This window comes from Hypanus sabinus, chromosome 13 (genome assembly GCF_030144855.1).
Source record: "Hypanus sabinus isolate sHypSab1 chromosome 13, sHypSab1.hap1, whole genome shotgun sequence".
NCBI classification, from domain to species: domain Eukaryota; kingdom Metazoa; phylum Chordata; class Chondrichthyes; order Myliobatiformes; family Dasyatidae; genus Hypanus; species Hypanus sabinus.
Window position 1 is genome coordinate 52,985,908 of NC_082718.1, and position 23,704 is coordinate 53,009,611.

The window sequence follows — 23,704 nt, forward strand, 5'->3', positions numbered from 1 at the left end:
CGCTATTTTGGCTTTTCGCCACTCTCGCAGCTTGGGGTGCGCGTTGCCTCTATTACAGCTCACTGCAAGACAAATGCTGAACGCTATTTTGGCTTTTCGCCACTCTCGCAGCTTGGGGTGCGCGTTGCCTCTATTACAGCTCACTGCAAGACAAATGCTGAACGCTATTTTCGCTTTTCGCCTTTTTTCGTAAAAGCCAAAATGCTCTTCAGATTTCTTTTGGTTAGCGAAAACAGGTACTAATGTAGGTCTTTTGTAAAAGCGAAGTGGCGTAAAGCGAACTTTCATAAAGCAGGGAATACCTGTAGTAAGGTGAATTGCCTACAAGATACATACAGCATTTGACAAAATATACCATTGTGGATAAAGTAAAAGGCAGAAAGACTCAACGTGAAAACACTTCACTGGTTAATATCTTCTCTTTTCCAATGCAGTGGCTGTGATTGTTGAAGCACCATCTGCAAGTTGTTGATCAACACAGTGTCTCAGAGTATGGTAGTATAGTGTCAGGTAAATGCTTCATAATCCAGCTTTTGAGTTCAAATCCTACTATGGAAAGAGGGAAATAGTAAAAATGTCATGTAACTTTATAAAAGAGCAACAACGAAGATATAGCACTGAGAATTTAAATATGCCATTTAATTTTGGCTCTTAAGTGTGCTAAGATTTCAAAAGGCCATCTAAAATAGTAGTTATTTTTGCATTAACCATGATTATTTTTGTTAAGGTGTTGGACATTCCATTATAAAGGTGATACTGAAGTCAGGAAAAAATGTACTGTGAATTGCAAAGAACAGCAATATTACAGGAGATAGATGGAGTGAGACATTGAAAAATTGGCATTATGTTCACTCCCACCTTAAGCTATCTGTGTAGGACCCCGTTCACCATTCCAATGTAAGCTTGCCGAGCAGCATCTAGTCTTCAAATTGGACATGTTGTAGTCACAGGGACTGAAGGTTGGAGGCCAGATATCTGCGAATTTGAGACTCCGGGACCAAGATTTGAGGCATGGATGGGGGCCTGTCCTGGGGTTGGTGGGAGGGTGGGCAAGAAGCTTGGTTTGCTGCTGTTGTCTTGTTTTGTTCTGTTCTTTTGTTATGTTGTTGTTATTGCTTGTGTTCTGAGTTTTGTTTTGTTGTTGTTATGTTGAACATTGTTGGTTTGTTGGTGCTGGAATGTGTGGCGACACTTGTGGGCTGCCCCCAGCACATTCTTGGATATGGTAGTTGTTAAAGCGAATCACACATTTCACTGTATATTTCAAGGTATATGTGATAAATAATTCTGAATAAGTATGTATAAATCAGATGATTAGATAGCTAGAGGGAGCAGTGTCTGAACTCTATTTGGTAAGCAGATAAGCTGTCAAAGATGACCAGGAAAATAATCTAAATGGACTGAAGCCAGAAAGGATATGATCATATAAATAACCAAATCTTTGAATACAGACTAACAAGACCAATTAATAAAGCTACTAAAAAGGCAAACCAAAAGTAGGTGTTTAACTATAGGTAAGTGGAATTGGAGAGTAATGAAGTTAGGCTAAATGTTTATTAAAGTTCAGAGATATCACTTTTGAAGTAGTGTATGCTGTTTTGGTTACCAACATTATTAAAAAATCTATGATGCCCATGTAAAAAAAATAAACAGCATGACTTTTTCTGAATAAGAAAAGTATTTGGCCTTAAAATTATAGTAGATTTTGATTAAATATGCACAGATAGAATATTTTCACTGAGAGGCTGTTAGTGTGCTAAATGAAAAAAATAAAATGTCTTAAGAGTTGTATGTCATTTTCTCCATTATGTTCCACACATTTTCCACATGTTGTATAGAATGTGGAAAGTAATACTACAGAATACCAAAGAAGTATTAAAGAAAGATAAGCCCATAAAAGAGTCTGGAACAGATGTTGCTGCTGATGCATTTAGATCATGGTAGAATGCTGGAATGCAGCATGATAATTATTAAATGGAACTGGTAAGGGAAAAAGTCTGTTTTTGTGCTTCCATATATAATTACACAGGATTTCATAGGGCCCTTCTGGTTTTAATATAAATTGTGTGTTTCGACTCAAAATCTTTACTGCATATTGTCATTATTGTAATTTTAACTTTTACATATTTTGGTTATGAATCTGAAGAACTGTTAATTTTTTTTAAGTTTAAACTTTTAACAAATTATGCAATTGAACAAATGGGGACTTGAGAAAGGAGTCATGTAAGATGAACTTTTGAAGATCCTTAAGAGCATATAATCTGGCAAATCCACCAACTAATAAAGGGATGGAAAGGGCATGCACACTTTTTCTTTCCAGTCCCCCTGAGTGTTTCTCCACTTCAAGATATTGACTAACATAATTTTGTGGAAGGAACCATAATGAGTCTGCTCCAAATAGAAAAAACCTGGTTAACTAAAGAGTTACTTTTTAACCACAGCATGAATGATAATGATTTTCATAGAAGACCTATTATGGAGGTGAGACAGGTAATCTAACAGATGAGTTAGAATCAATTCAAGAGATGCAATCAGTAGTTACTACTGTTGTTTGAGAAGTTCTTGGTGTATAACATTTGAAGGAAGGTGTTAATTAATGGTTACTGTGAAGGCGCTCTGAAGTCTGACCAGGTAGCTTCATGTGAGATTTGACAGAGATACAATGGGGTGGTTTGCAGGTTTCATGGTGCCAACTTTGAATTGTTATCTGGAAGGTGCACTATTTGCTTCAATTCATCCAACAGTTCTATACACCAGTTATATTCTCCTTCAGGGAATTTTATAATAGAAAGGTAGATTCAACTTTGAAGACCTGCCGTTCCACTTGCTAATTAAACTGTGCCTCCATCTCCTTGGAAGTGTAGAATATCTGCTTAAGCCATGCAATTCAACAACAGATTTTTGTAACATAATGGAGCAGATCTTAAGCCATAGAGTCAATTGCACTCCAAGGTTTATGGTCTTTCTTCTGAATTGAAGTATTTTTATTTTAGCAATTTGTATTTGTATTTAGTTATTTTGCACTAGTGTATTTCTCCATTTTTTTGCATCTTCACATGCTGTGGTAGGTTGGTTCGGGGTCATCTGCTAAATTCCCCCTTCACAGAGAGCATTTTCATTGATTGTTTTCATATTATAGTAATTCAGATAACAAACAATCGAGCTATGTTGACAGATAGATAAAAATACATCTGTAAAAAGAGTAAGGCCATTCATTTTAGTTTTTGCTATTGGATGAGCTGGGATGATTTGCGTAACTTTCAGTCCAAAATCTAGGGGTAATGCATGAGTTCCATGGAAGTAGATGTTTGAGAGAGGATGGGAACAGTATGGTTGAATGTCCACTTGAAACCTGAATTGGAGTGTAATGCTCCACAGGTGACAATACTTTAATTTGTTCCAATATTGCAACAAGTTATAGAGCCTACTCATTGCAATTTTACTGCCTAAAGCTGAATGGGATTTGTTGAGTCAATAGATATTATTGATACAATGGCTTTGTAGGAATTGTTATCCTAAGAAAGAATAATAAGACGTTCCTTGGCAATTGGTTTTACATTCTGAATCATGACATACTGCCTAAGCTTTTGCAACTTCAACGTAGATTTCTATAATATAGGTGGGCAGATCTTCTGTTGCTGTATTAATCATTTCTTTCCAGTTTCTTTCTTCCCCCCACACGACCCCTCATTAGATGTGCAAGTTGGAGCATGCTGCTGAGAAGATTAGTGCTGCAACTTAAGTGTGCACCTACTGGGGAAATAATACTAAAGGAGCTGCCAGTTTGAAATAAAATAAACACAAAATGCTGGAAACACTCAGCAGGTCAGGCAGCATCTGTAGAGAGATTTCCTTTATCATTTGCTGCATGCCTTGCTGAATGTCTGCAACATCTGCTGTTTTTGCTTTGCATTACATTAAGTACGAAACAAGGCTAGATTAGGGCTGGAATTGGGCTGGAATCACTGCAGTGTGATGGAGCTGAGTATTCTAACCTTAATTTCCATCCCCTTTGTTACTCAAAGCTCTCCACTGCCATTACTGGCATTAAGTTACCAGCAACGATGATCTCAGTGGGCAAACAGCCAAGGCAGATTTAATACAATTCTGGACCATTAGTCACAGGAATTGTTAAATCAAGATAGTCATAGCTGAGAGTATTACATTTCAAAAAGTAGCTATGACTTGTATTAAATGAAGAAACTTTCAGCTAGAGCTAAGCTACCTCAGAGATCCTTCGAAGGAAACTGGGTGGGGGGGGGAGGGTTTTTAAAAACGGCACATATATCACTTAGTCCTGAGGAAGGGTCTTGGCCTGAAACGTCGACATTGCTTCTCCCTGTGGATGCTGCCTGGCATGCTGCGTTCCACCAGCACTTTGTGTATGTTGCTTGAATTTCCAGCATCTGCAGATTTCCTCATTTTTGACATATATCACTTCTTGGTGGAATGACTGCAAAATTACATTAGTAGATGGGACACCAAAAAAAAGTCTTGGAACTTGTAATATTTTTCTGTCTCCAAGTTTATGCACACCACATCAAAAGCAAAAGGAACAACAGTTTGCAGAACAATACTCCAACCTATTTTAATTCTGACAGGTTTGATTTTATTTCTGAATGATCAAATTAGATAATTTTAACTAATCTACTCTATAGAAATGGAAAGGTAAAGAGAGCTGGTTGATGAAAGGCCTTCAAAACAGCACACTACAATGTTTCTAAGTGCAGTGAAGAACTGCTGCACATTTAGATTGTGATGCAAGTATATGGTCATCAAAAAGATGAGTTTATCTGTATCAGCATATAATAACCCACAGGAATATCCTAAATTATTTTTCTTTTATTGACAATACTAAAAGGACTCATTTAGTCTTACAGTAATAAATATTTAGCCTAAAAAACTTAGTTGAACCGTCAGCTTGGAAAAGGATTTTGTAGTTGGCTGTGTTTATCTAGGCTGTGCTGTGAAGTTGTGCTGATTTTAAATAATAATCACATCTGACTAGGACCTGTGGGTGAGGAGAATAATTTATTTTCCCTTGCCATGTTTTCATCGAAATAAGCAACATCAGAAATTATTAGAGAAGTCAGCAGTAGAGTCACCTGTGGAGAAACAGAATTCACCTTTCAGATTGATGAATTTTCATCGGAACTGGGAAGTACAGAAATCAAATTTATTTGAGGGAATAATGGAAATGTCTGTGACAGGTTGGAGACTAAGAGAGGCTGAAGGGCATAAGTAGTGGTGGTTCTGGCTGATCATAGGCAATGTCTCTTGTTTATTGTTTGTCATGTATAAGTTGTTAGTTTATCCTGCATATTGTGCATTTGAGATTTAGACAGCTGCTTCATACTTGTATATATTAATGACACATTAGTACTTACACAGACCACAAACAGTACAAAAGCAACTTGTATAAATTATGCACACTGCTGCTGTAGGTGAAAATTCTGTTTGTTTCAGGCTCTCACTTTTATCTTGAAAAAGAAGAAATCTGGTGACATCTCTAGGTGAAGTTAGGAGAGGCAGTATGCTATATTACTACTTAATATTTACATGGCAATTATTCTAAGAAAGCAATTTAATATTAAATTTCTGCAGTCGTTTTCCAAGTCTGATTTTAAGGGAATTTTAAAGCCACTGAAGATGAATTTGAAGAAAGGTATTTCAAGAATAGATCCTAGTTAAACCCTTTTGGAGAGGATGTTAATATCATATGACTTGGCATTCTAACTCTCCCCAGGATGATTTATTGCCCATCTTATTCCAAAGCTGCTGTGGAGGGATATTAGTGGCATCTTTTATCACAACCATCTATTTTGTTTTCTGTCTATCATCTTTATCATTCCACCTTACCCCGGCATGTCATCTTTTCCTTGAGCATTGGTGCTCAGTGGGATTAGAAACTCTCTTCTGCACAGAGGAGAGTGGATAATTTTTCTTCTATTTCATGGAATCTGAGTAATCTATAATGAAGCACATCTGAAATTTGTATGAGTTGAGAGAGTGGTGGAAACAGAGTCGCAGTAAGAACTGTCTACATGAACCTTTGAAGACTGTTGGACAAGCGCTGGAAGGCTGGATTGATGCAGATGGCTGCCCCTGGACTGTTGTAGACGTGGTAGGCTGTTTGATTATTTCCCATGTTGAATGACCTTATGGAAAAAAAGCTGAGGCAGAAATCAAAGTAAAAGGTCTAAGCATCAACTACTGAGATGTGCAGATGATAAAATACCCTGAAATAGCTAAAATAAAAGAGGATATGAAACATATTAGGAAAGACAAAGATGGACCATGAGAGCTGGCCTGTTATTGAACATCAAGTCCCAGGTCACAATGTCGGGAATGCAAAAAGAATGTATTGATCACATGAAGACACTGAAATCCTTCATCTTGTAGTCAAACTAAATCAATATACTGTGGTCCCTCGGTATTCGCGGGGGATTGGTTCCAGGACCCCTCGCGGATACCAAAATCCACGGATGCTCAAATCCCTTATATAAAATGGCATAGTGTTTGCATATAACCCACGCAGATCCTCCCATATACTTTAAATCATCTCTAGATTACCTATAATACCTAATGCAATGTAAATGCTTTGTAAATAGTTGTTAAACTGTATTGCTTAGGGAATAATGACAAGAAAAAAAGTCTGTACATATTCAGTACATATATTAAAAAGTCTGTACATATACAGATGCAACCATCGTAGCTCTTCTGGGAATACTGATGCTGCCTCGGCATCAGCCAATGCCAATTCTCCTATGATCTTTATGTTCTTAAGGCTGTAGCACTTTACATAGCTAGCCAGCCATCCCTTACTAGCCTTAAACTCCTTCCTCTCGCTCACAACACAAGTAACGAACGAAGGAGATGCGAGGTGAACAATGCTCAAACGACGAGTGCTGGAGAGAGGCTGAGGATCTGTGAAATGGCAGGAGGCTACATTAGTGTGTATGCCTCCACATCACTTCATTTGTGTGGATTCAGCGTAGTGCTTGGCACACGGCAAATTCAAGTTTTGCTTTTTGGAATTTTCTGGAATTTTTTTTGGAATATTTTCGATCCGTGAATACGGAGGGCCAACTGTAGTGATATGACCTGACAAAGGCAGAGTGTTCTGAATAAGAGCGATGTCAGGCTTGGTCAAAGTAAAGGAAGTTAGAGATGTTACTGTGACAAGTAAGATTAGTTAGAATGTTGATTGTCCCGGAAGTAATATTTGTGATAGCTGTATCTCCTGCCCCATTATTCAAAAGTAAAACACAACTTCACTATTTCTGCAATATGTTCTGATTTTATATTCATGCTCTCGAGATTGTTTCACAAAGACCACTGGCAAGTCAAATGTTGAAATAGTTTCCATTATTTAATTTTCATTGCTGCCATTCACACAAAGACCATAAGATATAGGAGCAGAACTAGGCCAATCAGCCAATTGATTCTACTTCACCATTCCATCATAGCTGATCTATTATCCCTTTCAACACCATTCTCCTGCCTTCACCCTGTAAACTTTGATGCCCTTACTAATCTAGAACCTATCAACCACTGCTTTAAATATACTCAATTACTTAATTTCCACAGCCATGTGAGGTAGTGAATTCCACAAACTTACCACCCTCTAGCTAAAGAAATTCCTCCATGTATCTGTTCTAAAGGGTCCTCCTATTCTGAGGATGTCCCCCAATCTGAGACTCTTCCACTTTTGAAAACGTCTTCTCCATGTCCACTCTGTGAAGGCCTTTCAATGATCAACAGGTGAGGCGACACTTCACCTGTGAGTCTGCTGGTGTGGTATACTGTGTCTGGTGCTCCCAATGTGGCCTTTTATACCACCATTCAGAGCCCCAGACAGTCCTTCCAGGTGAGGCGACACTTCACCTATGAGTCGGCTGGTGTAATATACTGCGTCCGGTGCTCCTGGTGTGGCCTTTTATATATTGGTGAGACCCGACACAGACTGGGAGTCCGTTTCGCTGCACACCTATGCTCTGTCCGCCAGAGAAAACAGGATCTCCCTGTGGCCACACATTTTAATTCCATGTCCCATTCCCATTCTGATATGACTATCTATGGCCTCCTCTACTGTCAAGATGAAGCCACACTCGTTGAAGGAACAACACCTTATATACCGGTTGGGTAGCCTCCAACCTGATGGCATGAACATTGATATCTCTAACTTCCGTTAATGCCCCTCCTCCACTCCTTATCCCATCCCTGATATATTTAGTTTTTATCCCCCCCTCCTTTTTTTTCTCTCTTTCTGCCCATCACTCTGTCTGTTCTCCATCTCCCTCTGGTGCTCCCCCCCCCCTTTCTTTCTCCCTAGGCCTCCTGTCCCATGATTCTTTCCCTTCTCCAGCTCTGTATCCCTTTTGCCAATGACCTTTCCGGCTCTCAGCTCCACCCCACCCCCTCCGGTCTTCTCCTATCATTTTGCATTTTCCCCTGCCCCTCCTACTTTCAAATCTCTTACTATCTTTCCTTTCAGTTAGTCCTGACGAAGGGTCTTGGCCCGAAACGTCAACAATGCTTCTCCCTACAGATGCTGCCTGGCCTGTTGCATTCCACCGGCATTTTGTGTGTGTCAGTGAGATTCCTACTCATTCTTATTAACTCCAAAGAATACAAGCCTAGAGCCGTCAATTGCTCATCATATGTAACCATTTCACTCCTGGGGGATCATTCTTGTAAACAACCTGGGATCTCCCCAATGCCAACACATCCTTACTTAGATGTCGGCACAAAACTGCTCACAATTCTCCAAAATATTCTGGCCTATGTGTTATAAAATAAAAGCATTACATCTTGACGGAGTGACATTTGCCATTTTCCAGTGCTCTGGATCAATTCCAAAATCTAGTGATTCTTGAAAGATCACTACTCATGTCACCACAATCTCTTCAGCTCTCTCTTGCAGAACTCTGGAGTGTCATCCATCTGGTCCAGTTGACTTATCTACCTTCAGACCTGTCAGTTTCCCTAGCACCTTCTCCTTAGTAATGACAACTACACTCAGTCCTGCTCCCTGATACTCTTGAATTTCTAACACAGTTATTGTCTTCCACAGTGACGTCTGACACAAAATACTTAAGACCATAACGCCATATAAGACATAGGAACAGAATTAGCCATTCAACCCATCAAGTCTGCTTCATTTCATTATGGCTGAACCATTTCCATCGCAACCCCATTCTTCTGCCTTCTCCCCATAATCTTTCTTGTCTGACTCTTCAAGAGACTATCAACCTCCACCTGAATACACTTAGTGACCTGGCTTCCACAGCATCCTGCGACAGCAAATTCTACAGATTCACCACCCTCTGGCTAAAGAAATTCCTTCTCTTCTCTGTTCTAAATGGATCCCTCTATTTTGAGGCTGTGCCCTCTGGTCCTAGACTCTCGCACTGAAAGAAACATCTTCTTCACATCCACTCTATCTAGGCCTTTCAACATTCAATAGGTTTCAATCAGATCCCCCACCACAATTCTTCTAAATTCCAGTGAGTACAGGCCCAGAGCCTTTAATCGCTACTCATATGATGACCCTTTCATTCCAGGAATAATTCTCGTGAATCTCCTGTGAACTTTCTGCAATGTTAGCACAACATTCCTTAAATAAGGGGCCTAGAACTGTTCACAATACTCCAAGTGAGGCCTCACCAGTGCCTTATACAGCCTCAGCATTACATCTTGCTTTTATATTCTAGTCATCCAGAAATTAATGCTAATACTGCATTCGCCTTCCTCACCACTGAATCAACTTACAAATTAACCGTAGGGAATCCTGTGCAAGGACTCCCAAATCCCTTTGAACCTCAGATTTTTGAATATCCTCACCATTTGGAACATTGACTATGCTGTATTCCTTTTACCAAAGTGCATGACCATACACGTCCCAACACTGTATTCCATCTGCCACCCCTTTGTCTTTTCTCCTAATCTTTCCAAGTCCTTCTGCAGCTTCTCTGCTTCTTCAACACTGCCTGATCCTCCACTTATCATCCTGTTGTCTGCAAACTTGGCTACAAAACCATCCATTTCATCATCAATATCATTGACATACAATGTAAAAAGAAGCAGTCTCAACACAGACTCCTGTGGTACACCAAAAAGGATTCCTTTAATCCCACTCTTTGACTCCTGCCAATCAGTCAATGCTCGATCTTTGCTAGTTTCTTTCTTGTATAACCCTGAGCTCTTGGCTTGTTTAGCAGCCTCATATGTAGCACCTCAGCAAATGCCTTCTGCAAATCCAAGCACACAACGTTCACCAATTCTCCCTTCTTTATCCTACTTGTTATTTCATCATAGAATTCCAGCAGATTTGTCGGGCAAGATTTTCCCTTGAGGAAACCATGCTGACTTTGGTCTATTTAGTCATATGCCTCCAAGTACCCTGAAACCAAATTTTTATCAATCGAGTCCAACATCTTCCCAACCAGTGAAGTCAGACTAATAGGTCTATAATTTTTGTTCTTCCTTTCTTCCTTCTTGCATAGTGGAATGACATTTGTAATTTTTTATTTCTTCAGAACAATGCCAAAATCAATTAATTTTTAAAAGATCATTACTAATGCATCCACAATCTCTTCAGCTACCACTTTTAGAACCCTGGGGTGTGCACCATCTGGTCCAGGTGACTTAGCTAACTTCAGATCATTCAGTTTTCCCAAGTACCTTTTCTGTAATTGTGGTAACTTCACACACTTCATGGCCCCTGACACCTGGAATTTCCATTATACTGCTAGTGGCTTCCACAGTGAAGAATAATACAGAATACTTACTCAGTTCATCCGCCATTTTCTTGGTCCCCATTATGATCTCACTGACATCAGTCTCTAGCATTGCATTATCTACTCTTGCTTCTCTTTCATTCTTTATATACCTGGAAAAAATACTTCTTGTATCATTTTTGATATTATTAGCTAGTCTACCTTTATATTTTATCCTTCCCCACTTGTGTTTTTTTTTAGTTGCCTTCTGTTGGTTTTTAAAAAATACCCAATCTAACTTCCCACTAATTTTTGCTCTATTATATACCCTCTCTTGTGCTTTTATGTTGGCTTTGACCACTTGTCAGCCATGCTTGCATCATCTTCCCTTTAGAATACTTCCTCTTCTTTGGGAAGTATTGATTTCTGTGCCTTCCAAATTGCTCCAGAAATTCTGGCCATTGCTGCTCTGATGTCATCTGTCCTCTTCCTATCAACTTTGGCCAACTCCACTCTCATGCCTCTGTAATTTCCTTTACTCCTTTACAGATACATCTGGCTTTAGCTTCTCCCTTACAAATTGCAAGGTGAATTCTATCATATTATGATCACTGTTTCCTCAGGGTTCCATTATCTTAAGCTCCTTAATCATATCTAGTTCATTACACAACACCCAATCCAGAATTGCTGATCCCATGGTGGGCTCAACCACAAGTTGCTTCAAAAAACCAATTCAGAGGTATTGTGCTAACTCTTTCTCTTGGTATCCAGCATCAATTTGATTTTCCCAATCTATCTGCCTTTTGAAATCTCCCATGACAAATGTAACATTCCCTTTTTACATACTTTTTCTATCTCCCATTGTAATTTGTAGACTACATCCTGGCTACTGCTCAGAGGTCTGAATATAACCCCTATCAGGGTCTTCTTACCCTTGCAGTTCCTTAGCTCTACTCACAAAGAATCTACGTCTTCTGATCCTGTATCACCTCTTTCTAAAGATTTAATTCCATTTTTACCAGCAGCGCGAGTCCTCCTCTTCTGCATACCTGCCTGTCCTTTTGATAGATTGTGTATCCTTGGATATTAAGATTCCAGCTACGACTGTCTTTTAGCCATGATTCTTACAACAGAATATCTGCCAATCTCTAACTTACTAAGTTCGTCAGCCATTTCTTTGAACCCCTTTACTACCAATCCAGCAGTCTGATATCCACTCTTACCTCTCTTTTACTCTTTATATATCTGAAAAAAAAACCTTTGGTATCCTCTCTTATATTATTGGCAACCTTACCTTCAAACTTCATCATTTCTCTCATTACCTTTTTAGTTGTCTTCTGTTCATTTTTAAAAACTTCCCATCCTCTAGCTTCCCAATAATTTTTGTTCTATTGTATGCCTTTAGCTTTTATGCTGCCTTTGACTTCCCTTGCCAGCTATGGTTGCCTCATCTTCCCTTGAGGAGGTTTCTTCTTTTGGGATAAATATTGAAATCTGTGTATTGGAAGCCTCACGAGCATCATAATATTGTCCTTTTATATGACTTTTCTACTTCCCATTGTAATTTGTAACTCACATCCTTGCCACTGTCTCTATAACTTCCATTATTTGTACCCTCTGAGTGCCTTAACTCTACGCACAACCATTCTACATTTTCTGATCCTCGTCACTTCTTTCAAAGGCAGGGATCCCCAGCCTGGGGTCCACAGACCTCTTGGTTGATGGTAGGGATCCATAGCATAAACAAAGTTGGTAGCCCATGTTCTAAGAATATGATTTCATTTTTTACCAATAGAGCCACTGCACCCTCTTTGCCTACCTGCCTACTTTTTGATGAGATATATGTCCTTGAATGTTTAGTTTCCAGCTATGATCGTCTTTCAATTATGATAGTGATGGCTGCAACATCACAGCCACCAAATTCTAGCTGCTCCATAAACTCATTTACCTTAGTTTGTATACTCCATCCATTCAAATAAAATGCCTCAGTCCTGTATACACCACCTAACTTCTTGATTTTGTCTCCATGTTGCCTGAAGTTAAATTCATGTCCTTTGTTCTAGAAACTTCGGTAAACTCCCCTCACTCTCTTTCCCTTTCACTTTATATATTCTTTTCCAAGCTGTTGAATCCACTCCTTATTATTTAGTTTAAAGTCCCATCCGCAGCCCTGGTTGTATGATTTGCCATGACCAAGGTCCCAGCATAGTTCAGCTGGAGCCCTTCCCATTGGAACAGCTCCCTCCTTCCCCAATACTATGAATAAGTTGCCATTCTGCTTGTGTATGTTACCCATTGCTTTCACACCTTTATCTGGTTTGAACTGGTAATGTTTGTAAAGCAACAATGCACAATATTTCTCTGATAACTGAAGATTACTATGGCAAATATTCAGTATTTATTTTAACCAGATCTGCTTCTGAATGTATGTCTGCTTTATATACTGTACACTCTGCATCTTATGTGAAATTATCTGTATTCCATGAATTACAGAATAAAATGCGGGATTCATTTAAGCAATGCGCAATTATCTGCGGAGAGAATGGCATTATTTCATGTTTCAACTTCTTCAGAACTGTTAGATTCACGGGAAGTTTCTTAAATGTTGATTGTTTTTTGAATAATTTTCTGGTTCGTATTTTAGCAGTGACTGATTTTTGCCTTTAAATATGAAATTTCTTTTGTATAGATCAATCCATCTTCTACTTGCTTGATTTGTTTGAGTGTGAATTTTGGTGAGATTCATTTCAAATTTTGCAACCAAGCAGAATGATAAAATAGCATTTTGAGTTTATCTGTATTTTTGTGCATTTGAGATGTATTAATTTAGCTTGTGCTTTGTGGGTATATACCACAGAGCTGGGTCATCTGGGTTAAATTTGAGCAAGTTTGCTATTCATTTCAAGATTAAAGCTGGCTCCTAAAGGTGGTTATCTGACCACCCTACTGTTTGTACATTGTATGCATGAGTGTGTGATCCACAGAGAAGCAAGGGGGAAGTAATAATGATATTAGTATAACCAACTGACACATATTTTCTTTTTCTACAGTCACAATGAATGGAAGGTAACTTGCAAACATCCAGTTACAGGACATACATCGCAAGAAAACTGTATATTTGTCATGAATGACGAGTAAGTCACAATTTTCTCCTTGTGTGGTTTGTTATAGTGTTTACACAAATAGTTGAAAATCTCTGAAGGCAATATTCTGAATGTTCAATTTGCTGACTTAGAAATATTCCACATTCTTGTCCAATTAATTTCACTGCTTGCAGATGTTTTTAAAGTTGCACTTTGTGATTTAATTCCCAATGTGGTTTTTAAATTGAATACTTTTATTCTGACAATGCAGCACAAAAATACTACACTGTAATTTGAAAATTCTGCTGAGTATTCAAAACAGTTTAGCATTTGACCATAATTGTATCCAAATGTTCAGGGATTTTATTTGCCTGAATTTTTTTAGTTTAATCTTTTGTGTTTTTTTTTGCTAAAATTTTAGGAAAAGATGGCATTTCTATGCCCTGTAACTAAAAATTCAATAAGCTATCTATTTCTAACATCAAGTTTGCCTAACTTTCATTTGTCTTTAATGCCGTATGCCCAAACATTCCTCTCTTTACAGGAGCTATCTTTGGAAGCTTACAATTCCTCTTTACAGCTCCTAAACAGGTCAAATGGACTTCCAGCATGTGTGTCAATTGTGTATCTTAGAACAGATGGTTGAAGGTCCAAAATAATAGCTCCGGGCTCCCTTTCTGCTTGTCCTTGTCCTCTGAAAGCACGTCAATTAAGCCACATTGATTTTTATTATAGAATAAGGTCATTCAGTGGAAGTAGCTCTTGGACGCTGTGAGTATTCATTTTAAACAATGGTTTACAGTAGAAGCTGTGATCAATAAAATTACAAGTTTTATTTACATATGTGAGCTACTAAAATCAAGCATCCTTGTTATGCATATACTTAATGTCTCACTTAAATTGTAAACTTTCTAAACTGTTGAATAGATGTTTTATTAAAAGAGAACCACTTGACGTGGTGCAGATTCATTTTTATATGAATCTAAGGTTTTTGCATCCTGAAATCAGTTTTCTTCATTGTAGCTGTTTAGACAATTTAAACAATATACTGGAAAGACAGGGTATCGGGATCGGAGGTGAGAGCCAATTTTACTTGCTCTCCTCTGATGGTGTCTCTTCTCTTCATGGCGCTGAGGCTATGAAGTTTACCCTTGGCTGTTTTGCTTTGTGCCTGCTAATATGATGGACTGATACCTAGGCTTGGGGCTCCTCCAGGCTGCTCTGGGGTTCAGATCTAGGGACTCATTTTGGTTCAGAGTTTTGTTGCTTGCTTCCGTTGTTTGCATGATTAGTATATTTTTTCCCCCTTCTCTGCGCATCAGGTGATATTCTTTATTTTATTTATTTTTAATTGGGTTCTTTTGGGTTTCTTGCTTAGTGGCTGACTGTAAGCAAAAAAAATCTCAAGGTTGTATAATTTATACATTCTTTGCTAATTAATGTACCCTGAAATCTTTGAATTAATGGTGAAATATATGAATTTAGAAATTCCCGCAGACCCAAAGGATTGCAAGCAACTGCTGAGGGAGCAGACCTCAAAACAATTACTTTAGTCACCATCAGTCTCTGCAACTTCATTTAGTCTTTAAGCTTTATACATTTTTATATTAAAAAATATGCCTGTCAATATTTTCTTTCATGACCAGGTTCAAGGGTCCAAATGTGTGCTGGCCAAAGGTCCAATTATTCATTTCTGTAGCCTGGATGGGGTTTGGATTGAGCAATAGTCAATGACCCAGAGGTGGGGTTGAGATAAGTGAGAACAAAACTCCCTGTGGTTGTTCATTGGGTTAATGGAAGATCAGAAGATGGAGCTGAGGTCTGCAGAGATGGATAGAATGGCAGCCAATTTTTATCACGGAGGGAGCCACTGGTGGTAGTGGACAGTGTTCATGGCCATAATCTTGGGATTTGGATACTCAAGGGTGATCAAGCTGGTTTCCTGACAGGCATTGCAATTTGCTGTTGTACAGGGAAGATCTGTTTATCCTCATTCTGCAAAACTACATTTAGTCCATGGAATGTGTTATCTAAGTTTTCCGTGTTCCATGGAAAGTAACATAATGTGAGAACACAGCAGAACCCCATGCTTTGAGGAATAAGGATTGCAATAAAAAAAAGCAGTCCAAATCATACTTCTTCATAATTCAAAGGCACATCTTCTATGCATGAATCAAGAAAAGCAAATCAAACTGAGAAGAAATGTTAAATCATGTCTCAAAATTCGTGTTCTGATTTGTGAATTCTGTTATGGTGAATTTCTGTTAGGATTAATTTTTATAGCATGGAAAGTAATAATGCAGGGATCACCTGTAAAATGAAGCAGCCAGAAAGTTTTCAGTGTGACACAGATAGAGCCATCAAAGGTTACAGGTATGTTTCACTGCAGAGAAAGATCAATTTTCAGCATATAATGCTGAGAAAAACTATAAATGAATATATTTTGTGCAACTATCACATGTTGAGAAGGAATGTCATCTGAGAATGAGAAATGTTTTCGTAAATTCATCCCATTCTGTATAAAGTTGTATCTGGTCATTGTTTACCCATCAGCAGCTGAATTGGGTATTGGGACCACATGGCCAATAAATTTGCTATTGACTTGATAAGTTAATGTAGTTTTGTGTGTGAAAATGTCCTCAGGAGATCCCCCTTGATAGTTTTGTGGTTCAGGGCAGCCTCCAGTTTATCCCTAAGCCATGCAGATCAGATGCATCAGCTTGATTGTGAATCTGTGGTAAATTAATTTATTGACCAGTGTGGCTACAGTAGGTCTTATAGATTTTGTATTGTGTATTATCCAGGGCAACTGCCTACAGTGTAAGATGACAGTGATCCACCAAATGTCAGCTCATTTTCATTTCAGCAGAAAATTAAATTTCCATAGGAAATGGAGATTCAAAATCGACCTGATAATCCTTTGTTAAATCTAATCTGATCGACTGGATCATTCGGACCAGTAATTCTGCCTTGCCTTTGGTTGTGTGTGAACCTGAGATTTAAAAAAAAGTTTTAAAGAATCGATGGTCTGTAAAGCATTCTATACGTACTCTGTTTTTGTTTGCCCTGCAGAAAAGTTACAAATGCTGAAATGTAATGTGTAGAATGTCATTCTTTTCAGAGAAAGTTTCTGGAGCATGTTCAGCTGCTCTCTTCGTCAAAGGTCTTTTTGAGACTGATTGCAGCTGCTTCTTTGAAATGTTGGTGCCTCCAGGCACACCCCTTCCCCCACGAGAAAATAAATACCATGACTGGCCTTTGTATCTCTTTTCAGTAATTTCTTATTCTTTAACCAGTGTTAACTTTTGTGCTCCAAGTATATTCCTCTACAATGTGATCTTGCAAGACACATTTTAGGGTATAATTGTAAAAGAAGAACTTAAAGGTAACTTAATTTTAAACCCAACTATATCTTCACATTAATTTTCTATGCTTTGTTGTTTTTGTGCTTTTAGTTTTTTTGGGGGGTGGGGGTAAATGAGAGAGAAACGGAAAGAAGCTTTTGCTTTTTTTTGTTTTAAGGCTTTAGCCTATAACGACTGGGCTCAGTCTGATAGTTTCCAGTTAAGTACCCTCAAAGCTCTGACCAATTCATTTGTTACATGAAAAATAATGACTACAGGGTATGATTATGTTTTTTGTCAAAATTGAAAGATTTTTTGTTCAGAATTTATCCTGCACAATGGCTAATTCAAATTTCTTGTCATTTATTTGGTATTTGAAAATTTCAGGCAATCGCCATTTATTTTGGATCAGTTTTGGGAATCATTCTCAGATGTCGATTAATGGCAGCTCGTGGTTTTATAATATGCTGTGATCTATACCCACACCATCTGTTTCGCCATTAAATTAATCCTTTTAAATCTAATGTGCATTTCAGAGTTTCCCTCTGATTCATCAGAGCTTGGAAAGTAGAACTCTTTGAAATATTATGCCAAATGTATTTACATATCCAATGAAGCATTAAACTTCTGAAGTTTTTGCATCTGAATTAATTACATGTAAAACATATCAATTAAATAATTTCCTGTTCAACTATTGATAATTTTATTCATATTATTAGTTTCATGATGCAACTTGATATAATATTTTGCTGGATGGTTTTACAAAAAGAAAGCAATGGAACTATATATGCAACTGATTTATTTCATCTCCACTTCTGTCAACCAAATTGGAAGTCAAACTTATTTAAAAGAAAATCAATTTAAAGTAGGTCAAAGAGAACCAGTTGTAATATTTCTCCTAGAAAATCTAAACCAAAGAAACTACTCTAAAAGGCTGTATATATGATCTCTAGTTCTGGATTTCTAGTTGCAGAGTTATTTTTATAAATACGTACATGGAAAGTGAATATCATTGTAATGCTAGTGTTTACTCTCCATCCCTCGTTGTCCCTGAGGTACGGAGGCAGCGATGAGTCAACCACATCTGGACTCACATTTACGCCTAACTAAATTAGGATGGCACATTTCTGTCCCTGAAGGACATACGTGAGCCAGATGGGTTTTCATGGCAATCTGGTGGTTTCATGGTTTCTGTTGCTGAGGCTAGCTTTAAAAAAAAATTCCAGACTTATTGAATTACTTCTGATTTAAATCGCTCAGCTGTCATGATAGGATTAGAGCTTTGTGTTTCAGGATAATGGTCCCAAATACAACTATGTTACCATAGCCCTAATTAAGTCTGTTTGTCTTGTAACTGTTTTTGATTATTTTTAGAAATTCAAGAAAATTGATTTTCTAATGTATACTTGAATCATTTTTCAGTTGCTTAACTATCTGTAGGCTAATGGGTTTCTTGGGTCTTGTTGCAAATATTGTAACTCTAATGACATAGAGCAGATAAAGCAAAAGTTCAATTGAAGGTAGCCATTCTCAGACTGAAGAGCAGCATCTGGTAGAAGATTTGTGGCCTACCAAGTCTAAGGAAATGTAAGCCTTTGTGTCTTGCATGGATGTAAATAGATTCATTCAGTACCTGGTTAGTGTAGAGTCATAGAGTTATACAACACAGAAACAGGCTCTATGGCCCAACTCGTTTATGCTAACCAAGATTTGCCAAAGTGAACTAGTTCCATTTGTGTCCATTTGGCCCAAGTTCTCCCAAACCTTTTTTACCCATTTACCTCTTTAAATGCCTCTGAAACATTGCAGTTGTGTCTAACCATTCCCATTTTCTCTTGCAGTTTGTGGAAAATATTGCTTCTCGTGTTCCTTTTAAAATTTTCCTCTCTCACCTTGAATCTACATCATCTAGTTTTAGACTCTTCTCCCCCCCCCCCCCCCCCAGTGAAAAGGATTGTGTGGGGATGCCCAACATTTTATATTTTCTCTAAGGTCAAGTCAGCCTCTTGTGTTTCATGGAAGAAAGCCCCAGCCTATCCAATCTGCCCTTTTCACTCAGACCTTTTATGGGACTTAATATCTCCGAAATAAACTGACTGACTTGGAAAACCTGATGTCTATAATACAAGTAAAGTTGGTTTTAGTCCACAATTAATATGTCAGAATTAGCCTGTAAATCTAATGGAGCTCGCCATTTATTTTGACACAAATGGAATTTAAGACCACAATCCTAATCTTAATTCCTCAGTGCCAAAAATTTGGCTTGCTGTGCTGCACTTAATTTAATAGCCTATAATACTGATGCTGTACCAATAATAGAGGAAAGTACTCCATTACAAGGTACTGAAATCATTCATTTTAATAAGCCACATGTACACTTGTTTTAAATATGACTTGGATTGGTTTGTTATTGGTATTTAATGGGGTTGGGAATTTTGAGTTAGTGGTTATAGCTATCACTGAAAGTTTATTTAATATTCTGAGAGGGAAGCAATAGAATATCCCCAAAAAAATAAGTTTTGTTGCTGAAGCTATAATAATGCATGTGTTCTGCCTACATCTGCATTTGTTTTGGAGGTAAAAAAAAAAGTAAGTTTACTGCAATGATGGGTGAAAACCAGGATCAGAAGATCTAATCTTGTTTGGGAAAACATCCCTAATTAGCTGTGCCCTGTTAGGCAGCTTTAAGTTCTATTGGCAATCCAATCTTTTTGCAAAGGCAATCATTATATGCAGTAGCTAAAATTGTAGGGTGTGTTTCTTAGTTAAATCATAGTCTGTAGGAATTATTTCTAACTGCTTGAATGATCTGCAGTCTCATTGCTGAGAGTAAAAGAATTGTACAGTTAGATTAAACTGTGTATAATTATGCAGGTTGATTATAGTAAAAGAGTTGCATGAAGAATCTTTTATTGATGCAAACTGCAAGTTATAATTAGAATTTATAACCGCCTCAATTCAGAGTTATACTACAAAGACTTACTGCTTCGATTTTGTTTTGTCAAATGATAAGAGTTGTGTCCCATTTGTTCATCTTGTTATCTTCAGTATTTGGTAATGAGTATCGAAAATGATTGACCTTCTCGGGCTAATAGCGTGGGTATTTTGAATTATTCAAATACTCACTGTTCATGAAGACCAAATGAAATGGGGAATGGAAATAATGGACATTGGGTTATCTTTTTACTACTCTGTATCTCATATTCCCATTATCTCATACTGGTTGGAATTTTTACACTAAAAGGATAACTGTTTTACGTATTTTAATCCCATGATGTGGCAGTTTGGAAGCCAAATGTTGAGAAGGATACACAAATGGTAACGGAGTATTCAATTGCCTTCAAAAATATTGAAGCCTTAAGGCTTATTCCATCAAAGCAGCCATTTTTAAATTCACTTTGAGCATAGTGCATCATACATCTGTCTTTTCCACAAGCTTAGTACTTTTTATATTTTATTATAGAAAGGAACTACAAAAGGCACACAAGATACCTCCTCGTGAAAGTCAGCTGTGCTTTTGCAATCCTTATCAATGTTTAGAATAACAATAAGTTATCAGTGTGATTTGGTAGGGTAGATGCAGTGGTGACATCTCCCATGGTTGGTGTCTCTAGAATCAGGATTCACAGTCTCAAAATAAAGGTTGATCATTCAGGATGAAAATAAGAAGTCGTCCTTTTTACCCAGTTACATACAAAATGATGGATAAGCTGAGCACGGCAGGCAGCATATACGGAGGGAATAAACTGTTGAGGTTTCTTGGCAGAGTCCCAGAGGACATTAGTGGGACCTTTATCCTGATGAAGAACCTCAGCTTGCATGTTGACTGTTTATTTCCCTTCATTGATGCTGCCTGAACTGCTGAGTTCCTCCAGCATTTTGTGTGTGTTACTCAAAACTTACAGCATTTGCAGAATCTGCTGTGTCTATCTTTACCCAGCTAATGGCGAAATTTTGAAATTCTCCATGTCAGAAGGCTGTGGACAATTGGTTATTCTGTCTTTTCATGGCAGTAAGAAATAGTTTGCTGGATATTCAGGGCTCAGTGATGATCTTCATGAATAATGAAACAGGCACCAGAGAACAGTTGGCCCACTTCAATTTCTATTTCTTGTGATGAAACCAGTTAATGAAGGTCAGATTGAGAGAGAACAGTAGTCTCTATACATTCTTTCTCCAGAATTGCATGTGTATTGAAAAGCTTATGTAGAAGTGCTCTTTTGTCTTGACAATTATTGAAGAAGTATAAAAACTTCAATTATTCCACAAAAGTCATGGAAACCAAACAAGTTGTTTTCTCTGTTTCATTGCTGCATAATGTCCAGAACTAACATGCATCTGAAAGGAAAAGTAGACAGCAGAAAAATCAGCAAGTTCTCATTGTATTTTCTCATTTTTCATTGGAAGAACCAGAAAGATTAAATATTTATACTATATTCAGGTTTATAATGGACTTGTGGCAGATGATTAGTCCTTAGATCATACCATTTTTTGCAAAATGGTCCCAGACTTCGACCTCTGACAGATGTCAATTTTATTCAAAATTCAAAGTTCAAATTAAATATATTATCAAAGTACATATATGGCACCATATACAATCCTGGATTCATTTTCTTGTTGACAATCACAGTAAACATAAGAAACACAATAAAATCAATGAAAGGCCCACCCAAGAGGATGTTTTGAGGAAAAGATTTTTTTAAACTAGCTTTATTTTGTCATTTGTACATTAAAGCATCAAAACATACAGTAAAAGGAATCATTTGTGTCAACAATCAATGTAGTCCGAGGATGTGCTAGAGGCAGCCCACAAGTGTTGCCATGCTTCTGGCTCCAGTAAAGCATGCCCATAACTTAATTACCCTAATCTGTATGCCTTTGGAATGTGGGAGGAAACCAGAGCACCCAGAGGAAACCCACTCAGCACAGGGAGAACATACAATCTTCTTACAGACAACTGCATGAATTGAACCTGGATCACTGGTACTATAAAGTGTTATGTTACTGTGCCTCCTTTTCCGTAGACATTGTTAGCCTCAGGTCTTTTCTGCACATCATATTATTCATTAAAGATTATGTGATTAATTTCCAATGTAGTATAATATCTTGACCATGTATTTTCTATTAAACAAAGAACAAATTGGTCACTCTTTTGTAGGACAGTGTCTTTCATTTCCAGAATGGCTGCATTTTTTGAAAGGGAGGTTTGTAAAAGCATTATTGAGAGTGTTCAACCATGTCATACATTATATAAATCCCTATCATCACTGCCCCTGTCCCATCCCCCACCCAAGGGTCAATACCATTAGGAAAGAATTGTCAACTTTGATGAAAGCCAGAAATATGATTACATATCAAAAAGACCTGGAGGTTGATATCAAAGCTATGTGGTTACATCCTTTTCTAGTTGTAATTATTTTCATTAATGAGTCACCAAAATACTTTAGTATTAACTGAGATACAAGTTGACAATTGTTGGATGTTGTTCCTACCAATGGCACCAATTTAGACTGAAGAAGATTTACTGAGCAAACCTGCTGCACTACTATTGAGAAGAATACCTCTGGTCTCTCAAACTCATTTAAAATTGTTCGTCAGTGAAGTCATCCCTTAACTGTGTCTGCTTCAGTAAACAGGGTTCTAATTTTTCATTCATTGTCTCAAGTCTATCCCTTCACCCCAATATCGTCCTGGTGCTACTGGGAAGGTTATATATTACCTGCAGTAATGATTTAAAACATGAGTTCAAATTGTTGCCTTGGTAAAGCAGCCAGCATCATCAAAGACCCCACCCATCCTGATCATTCTCTCTTCTCCATCTTGTCATTGGGCAGAAGATGCAGAAGCCTGTAAGCACATACCACCAGGCTCGAGGACAACTTCTATCCCACTATTACAAGACTATTGAATGATCCTCAAGAACAATAAGAGTCTACACTTGACTTAATTAAGGCATTGTACCTCATTGTATGCATTTTCTTTATAACTAACACTTTAGTCTGTGTTCTGTTACTTTCACTTATAGTTTGTCAATACATCATTATAATGTAATAATCTGTGTATGAATTTTCACATATGAAGAGTTCTTAGACCCTTGGCTCTTTTTTAGCTTGAGAAGACTTGATAATTTATGTCAATTCCAAATAAAATACATATTGGCTAAAACAATGAATGCAGTCCTATGCTCTTAGGTACATTTTTACTCATCATTAAATAATTCTGCAACCATTCATCAATTACTTGTTCAACACACATCTGTAATTAAATGAGCATTAATCTTTGCTGCATATTTTTATGTGATAATTGAAAATCTAAAATTACTTATCCACTTATTCCCTTAGTTAATTTGTTTAATAATTTGAATTATTTGAAAATTGGTTAAGCAGATCATTTAGTTTACAACGCTTGCTCATTTTCCTTGCTGATTCCATAATTTTATGCTATTTTTCTGGAGGTAGTTTTTCTAAACAGATCTCAAAGAATACCCTTCTGTTCTTACTATGAGATGTATTAATTTGGCATCTGTATGGCCTTTTTGTACACAGATGGAACACTG

At 37.6% G+C, this 23,704-nt stretch overlaps 1 protein-coding gene across 10 annotated transcripts in view; it reads left to right on the forward strand.

The window, feature by feature from the left end:
* The window catches only part of plekha5 (pleckstrin homology domain containing, family A member 5), a 300,640-nt gene that overhangs the window by 124,172 nt on the left and 152,764 nt on the right, over window positions 1-23,704 (forward strand). For all 10 annotated transcript variants that reach the window (XR_009515377.1, XR_009515378.1, XR_009515376.1 and 7 more), the window contains exon 4: window positions 13,772-13,855. Coding sequence is in view for 7 of the 10 variants with exons in the window: in XM_059987628.1 (XP_059843611.1) it covers window positions 13,772-13,855 (84 nt within the window). In the remaining 3 variants the exon portion in view is untranslated. The remainder of the gene's footprint in view (window positions 1-13,771; window positions 13,856-23,704) is intronic.